General features: G+C 43.2%; 1 protein-coding gene across 1 annotated transcript; it reads left to right on the top strand.

Moving 5' to 3' along the window:
- The first annotated feature begins 3,991 nt into the window (after nucleotides 1-3,991).
- LOC132169285 (uncharacterized) lies at nucleotides 3,992-5,071 on the top strand. The gene has a single exon (XM_059580344.1). It carries the CDS (start codon nucleotides 3,992-3,994, stop codon nucleotides 5,069-5,071), a length of 1,080 nt encoding a protein of 359 aa, XP_059436327.1.
- Nucleotides 5,072-7,469: the final 2,398 nt, after the last annotated feature.

Genomic DNA, 7,469 nt, shown 5'->3' with positions numbered 1-7,469 from the left:
ATTTGGCTAAAATGATTTGTTAATTGCGCTGCATTTCTATATAGACAAGAGAGACCACCAAACAAAAAGAGAAAGAATGACGAACAGAAAAGAAGAAGAAAGTTTTCATTTGTTGCATGCGCCTAAATAGTCTTTTTATGATCTTCCTGTTTCTTTGGTATCTAAATAGTCTGATTTATCACCAATATATATATATATATAGGAGTTCATGTCTGCTGCTTCAAAATTTCCTGGGACAAGAAGATTTTCATACAATTTTATTTCTTATTTGTCTAACATTAGCGACGACTTTTAAGCAAATATTCATCAGTAACATCTAATTAACACTCCTGCATTATTTTCATAACAGAGTAGGCATAAGAATGGATTTGAACTTCAGGCTCATGGAGGCATGGTAAAAATTTGTGCTCGCAAAAGGCATCAAAGATTGACATCATATATATATATATATATATATATATATATATATATATATATATATATATATATATATATATATTTCCCAGGATCTTTCGTTGTTTTAATTTGACTAATGTTTTAGCAGGCTACAACTATGTGAGAGAGAGAGAGGTGAGGCAATCAATGGGAGACAAAGAAGCTTCTGTGCTGTACTTTGTTATAAGATGTAGGAAATTGTTTAGGCAAAAGTTGTCAGATTGCCATGGGTGAGGGGAAACAGAATCCAAAGTGCTTGGATTGAGCTGCAAATGATTTACATTTGCATGGAAGAATGTGCCTTGAATCACTTGCCCTATTTTGACATACTCATAACTCTATCATATACATGACTGATTAATTTCTCAATAAACAAAAACTCGAATGCATGAACTCCTATATACCAACTGGCTTGCAGATATTATTTGGGTTGGTAAACTAATCTTAAAATATTAGTGCATCACATGCATTAATAATACATTACTAAATTTTAGAAATAAAAAATGCTAATGCGACATGCATGCATTGATTGACCATATATAAGTGACTCCAGCTCACAAAAGCATATTGCTGGCGTATTATGGAGAGCAACTTCTTCTAGGAACAAGGTAATGACCTTCTTGGGTTGATATGTTGGAATAAAAACAAGGTAATGACATGTGCGGAACGAACCATGCATGTGAGTCATCGTTATTTTAATATTGTCTTAAAGAATGATGCACATATTTTAAAGGGATTTATGTCCCATTAGAATTATATTTTTCATTTATATGTATTTCTATTTTTGTCATATAATAGTCTATATAAACTTAAGAGTGATCAATAAAATATATGATAAGTTTAATATTCAACTTTAATACTTGTTTTGGGAGGTTTAGGGTTCCTCGAATTACCCTAAAATTAGGAGGCCTAGAGTTCCTCGAATTATCCTACCAAAATCTATCATTCTCGTTGTTGGGCCATGGATCTTTTCCTGGAGCCCAACGGGTCCCAAACCCTACCTAAGCCAAGTGGAATGCCCGACAAGGCCTCGGACAAGCTTTACACGAGGAGGCTTCGTATACCGAGGAGGTCTCGGACAGGAGTCCGAAACTACTCATCGGGAGATAACAGATGCCAGATCCGAGACGCAACTCCTAAAGCAAATAAGTCGAGCCAAGGGTAAAACTATCATTTTGCCACTAAGGATACGCAAGTATTCAAACTGGTCCAAGTGATCAGTATCTCACAATTCAAAAAAAAAACTCTCTACAACACAGATGGTTATCCACCAACAAACGATCCCTATATAAGCGGGATAAGCTGTTATTCAAATTCAAAAGGTTACCTAACCTAAACAAAAACCTTATCACGTTATCCCAGAATTCCTGCCCTTATCAAATAACCGCGAAACAGATATTTAGGGATAGGGATCCCGAAATGTGCGGGGAACAAATTCAACTCCATGCCTATAAATACAAGTCCCGATTTCCATCAAAGGTAAGTGCAATCCTAACTCTGAAAACTTTGGTTACTTAAATATTCTTTCCTCACTTTCTAACTTAAGCATCGGAGCTCCCCCGCCGGGACACCACCGGGGGCTCTAATCCTTCTTGTTCTTTTCTGTGTGTAGCCTGAAGCGTCCACGAAGTTGTCAGCACCACCTTAAGGCGTGCCACATCACCATCTTGGAAAACTGTGAATCAACAGTTTGGCGCCATCTGTGGGAATCCTGTGGAGTTCCATTCATTTGATCAATTATTATCATTCCGATATGGTGACTACACGCTCCCACTCTCAATCGGTGCCTCAACTTGACATACTTCGCACGGCTACTGGAGCACCTCTTGACTTAGCTGGGTTCATGAAGCAGATGACCGAATCCATGAAGGCTTTGTAGAAGCAGAATGAAGATCTCGCCACTAGGCTTACGGTTGCTGAAGGCCGAAATAGCTGAAGGGATCAAGAGAGGGAAGAGAGGACGATCAAAAGGCACGAGGATAGGCGCGAGAAGGAGAGACGCGCCGAAATTCGTAAGGGGAAGAGGCCTCGAGGTTCTGATCATGAGGATGATGCAAGTTCAGTTCAAGCCAGCCATCACACAACTGTCCAGAATGTAGAAGACAGTCAGGGGACGAACCCCGAGAGGTCTCATCATACTAAATCTCGACAAGACCAGTCTCCCCGCCGGGAGGATCGTCGTACTGAACGGCATAGCGAGAACAGCGTTAATTCTGACTTTCAGGATCTTAAGAAAAAATACAAAGAGGTAGTTCTCCTGATAGCCAATGGCGGAGATCAGTCCAATGCAGGGGAGCTCATGGAGAACACGAATCTGCCCTTCACTCCTCAGGTGATGAATTTCCCCCTCCCTAACAAATTCAAGATGCCTCGAGTTAATACCTATGATGGCACTGGGGATCCAACGGACCATATGGAGAGTCTTCGTGCGCATTTCATCCTTCATGGTACCCTAGACGAGATTTCATGTAGGGCTTTCCCCTTAACTTTGGCTGTAGTAGCTAAGAATTGGTTTGGTAGGCTCCCAGCCAATTCAATAGATGATTTCAAGACTCTCGGGCGCCTCTTCTTAAGTCAGTTCTTGGCTACCCAAAAGAGGAAGAAAAATCCGGCTTATTTGCTATCCCTTGTCCAAGGGAAAGAGGAGTTGTTAAAGGAATTCATGCTCAGATTCAACCAGGAGAAGCTAATGATTGAAAATCCGAGTGAGCAGACAGTACTTGATGCTTTGATGCACAGGGTAAGGGCTGAAGCGCCACTGATGGCTGAGCTGTCGAAAAGTTCTAAATTAGTGACTCTCAGTCAATTCATGAAGAAGGCTGATGAGTACATTAATCAGGAAGAAACTTTCAAAGCTCTCATGAAGTCTCAAAGGGAAGAAATTGAAGCCAAGAGTAGTATTGTGAAGACAGGACCAGCTAGTGTTGGAAAGAAGGAAGAAAAGAATGTGAAGAAATCAGGGAAGGTGGTCCAATCGTACCCAAGGATGGACCCTTGGAAGTTGCGGAGCCCGAAGTTCACTCCACTGAATACTAGCATGACTGAGGTATTCATGGAGATAAGGAGGGAACCAGCCTTCAAATGGCCAAGCAAGTTGAAAGGCGACCCTAAGAGACGTGATCCTCAGAAATACTGCGAGTATCATCGTGACCATGGTCACTTAACATTGGAATGCATAACCTTGAGGCAGAAAATTGAGAATCACATCAGAAACGAGAAGTTGGTGAAATTCCTGGCAGATAAGAGGAATCGAGGAAGGAATGAAGAGCCCCCGCTGCTTGAAGGAAACCGAGAAGCTGCCAGAAACTGAGAAGTAAGGCCGAGAGAAGATCGATATGTTGAACCGATACACAATCAGCAGGCAGAACCAAGACGAGACCGGGATGCCCATCAGCCTTGGCATCAAGATGTAGTAAGGGAGATCCACACCATCTCGGGAGGACTAGCTGGTGGAGGAAGTTCTAGTTCATCTAGAAAAGCTTATGCAAGGAGAACGAAGGCTGATGACGAAGTATTGTCGATAGGAAGACCTTCGAAAGTAGCATAGAAGGAGGTGATGGCTATATCCTTCTATGAAGAGGATGCTAGGAGGGTAATATTCCCCCACGATGATGCATTAGTAGTTACGCTAACGGTTGCCAACCATAAAAGCCACCGAGTCTTGGTGGACAATGGTAGTTCGGCTGACATTTTATACTGGCCGGTCTTCAAACAGATGGGTGTTGACCGAGACAGGATCCAACCGTTTGATTCACCATTGGTAGGGTTTGCTAGAGAACAAGTCCAGCCAATGGGACTCATCTCCCTCTCTGTTACAGTGGGGACAGGTCCTAGGCAGTCTACAACTATGGTGGACTTCTTGGTGATCGATCGACCGTCTACATACAATGCGATCATTGGTCGACCATCCCTTAATAAGTTGAAGGCTGTAACCTCAACTTACCATTTGATGATGAAGTTTCCTACTGAGGAAGGAGTAGGAGAGGTGAAAGGAGATCAAGCTGCAGCAAGGAAATGTTATAATATTTCCCTCAAAAAATCAGATCTTGCTACGTTGACGGTCGGCGTGGTGGGTAGCCGAAGCCAAGATCCCCTAAAAGGGGAACCTGTCGAGCCCTTGGAAGACGTGGAACTGGGAGAAGGAAAGGTAGTAAAGGTAGGAACACAGCTCGCCTCGGGAATCCGAGACGCTCTCATAACTTTTCTCCAAAGAAACATGGAGGTATTTGCATGGACTCATGAAGATATGCCGGGAATCAGTCCCGATGACATTCACCATCAACTCAATGTGGATCCAAGCATGAAGCCAGTGAGGCAGAAGCGAAGAAAGTTTTCCTTCGAGCGGAATATGGCCATCGCCGAGGAAGTAGAGAAGTTGCTTAAGGCTCTGTTTATAAAAGAGGTATATTATCCCGACCGGTTGGCCAGTGTGGTGCTGGTCAAAAAATTCAACGGGAAGTGGAGAATATGTGTGGACTTTACAGACCTTAACAAAGCATGCCCAAAAGCCAGCTTTCCTCTGCCACACATTGATGCGTTGGTAGACTCAACAGCTGGATATGGCATGACTGACCGAGGCCTGTACTGCTATAAGGTTACGCCTTTCGGTCTAAAGAACGCGGGAGCAACATATTAAAGGCTGGTTAATAAGATGTTTCGAGACCAAATCGGGCGTAACTTGGAGGTATATGTTGATGACATGTTGATTAAAAGTGTACTACCAGAAGGTCATGTAGAAGACCTGTACGAGACGTTTAGAACATTAAAGGAATATGGGATGAAGTTGAATCCCGCAAAGTGTGCATTTGAAGTGGTCTGAGGTAAGTTTCTCGGATACATGGTGTCAAATCGAGGAATAGAAGCTAATCCCGAGAAGATCCAAGCAGTCTTGGATATGCAATCACCTAAGAATATGAAGCAACTTCAGCAATTGACGGGTAGGATTGCAGCGTTGAATCGGTTCATACTATTTTTCAAATTCCTAAGGAAAGCATTTGAGAGGTCTGAAGAGTGTGAAGAGGCTTTTGAGTAATTGAAGAAGTAGCTGACAAGCTCACCACTGCTAAGCAGAACTGTTCCCGGAGAAGCATTGTATCTATACTTAGCTGTCTCCCCAACATCTGTTAGTGCTGCCCTCATCCGAGAAGAAGACGGCGTTCAGAAACCAGTTTATTTAGTCAGCAAAGCATTGAAGCGGGCAGAAGAGCAGTACCCTCAGATGGAGAAGTTAGCATTTGCGCTGACTATTGCTTCCAGGAAGTTACGCCTATATTTCCAAGCTCATACTATAAGAGTCTTGACCGAGTATCCATTGAAGAAAGTACTCAAAATTAGATCTGTCTGCCAAATTAGCTAACTGGGCAATCGAACTCGGAGAATTTGATATTGATTTTCTCCCAAGGAACGCTATCAAGGGACAGGTATTGGCAGACTTCTTAACAGAATTCACCAATCTACCTGTCACCTTAGAATGGCAGAAAGACGAAACATGGGTAGTCTACGTAGATGGATCCTCTACAAGAAAGAATGGTGGGGCTGGTGTTGTATTAATCACCCCAGATGGAGAAGAGTTATGCAGCTCCCTGAGGTTGGAGTTCAAGACCACCAATAATGAAGCCGAGTATGAGGTAGTTTTAGTAGGAATCGGTTTAGCCCATGAAATGGGAGATGAGTTTGTCGAACTACGAAGCGATTCGCAAGTAATCGTTGGACACATCCGAGGAGAGTTTGAAGCCTGAGGAGGAAAAATGAAGCAATACTTATTAAAAGTACAAGATTTACGGAATACATTCAAAAGATTCTGTATTATGAAGATACCAAGAGAATAGAATGAAAGAGCTGACCGGCTAGCCCGAATGGCATCAGCAGTAGCTAACGATGCCGAAGAGCCTGAAAGTCCAATCCAGACTTTAACAAGACCTGCCGTAGGCGAGACAGTTTCGGTCTCGGTTACCGAGACTATACCAGGATGGCAGAGGAGTATAAGGAAATACTTGGAACAGGGAATTCTCCCATTGGATAAGAAGTTAGCAATGCAAGTCAGAACTAGAGCTGCCAAATTTACCATCATCAATGGGATTCTGTACAAACGAGGCTTCATGCTACCACTCCTCAAGTGTATCTCCAAAGAAGAAGGTGATTATGTCCTTCGCGAGATCCATGAAGGTATTTGTGGTAGTCACTCGGGAGCAAGAGTATTGGTGCATAAAGCAATCAGAGCCGGTTTCTACTGGCCGAATATGAGTTGGGACTCAGTACAGATAGTCAAGAATTGTGACAAATGCCAACGCTTCTCAAACATTACAAAACAACCCCAGAAGATTTGAGTTCAATCTTTTCACCGTGGCCATTCTCACAATGGGGGGTAGATATACTTGGGCCACTACCTCGTGGAAAGGGGGGTGTGCGGGTCGCGGTTGTAGCAGTGGATTATTTCACCAAATGGGCAGAAGTTGAAGCCCTAGTGAACATTACAGCCAAAAGCATAGAACGGTTCTTGTGGAAGAACGTCGTATGCCGCTATGGTATTCCTCATGCGTTTGTAACTGATAATTGGAAGCAATTTGACTGCGACTCATTCCGAGAATGGTGTGCAAAGCTTCATATAAGAAACTACTACTCTTCTCCAGCTCATCCCCAGGCAAATGGGCAAGTAGAAGCTACCAACAAGACAATTTTCAAAGTTCTGAAGAAAAAACTTGGAGATCGAAAGGGTGATTGGGCAGATGATCTTCCAGAAGTCTTGTGGGCATACCAAACAACGAAAAGAACACCCACCGAGGAGACCCCGTACACCTTGGCTTTCGGGACTGAGGCAGTCATACAAGCCGACGTGGGCCCGGGTAGCTACCGAGTCGAGACTTTTCATCCCGAGACTAATGATGAAGGTCTCAAACTACATTTAGACTTGCTACAAGAGAAATGGGACCAGGCCCAAGTAACCATGTCGGCGTACCAAGAGAAAGTGGCTCGGTATTTTAATAAATGGGTCAAGCACAGAAGCTTCAAGATCGGGGACCTGGTGTTGCGCAAGA

Source organism: Corylus avellana, chromosome ca2, assembly GCF_901000735.1.
Source record: "Corylus avellana chromosome ca2, CavTom2PMs-1.0".
NCBI classification, from domain to species: Eukaryota; Viridiplantae; Streptophyta; class Magnoliopsida; order Fagales; family Betulaceae; genus Corylus; species Corylus avellana.
This window is presented reverse-complemented; position numbering and strand designations above follow the sequence as displayed.

Bases quoted from the DNA above. Each gene is read 5' to 3' on its own strand.
- LOC132169285 (XM_059580344.1), top strand. From the start codon at position 3,992: ATGGCTATATCCTTCTATGAAGAGGATGCTAGGAGGGTAATATTCCCC.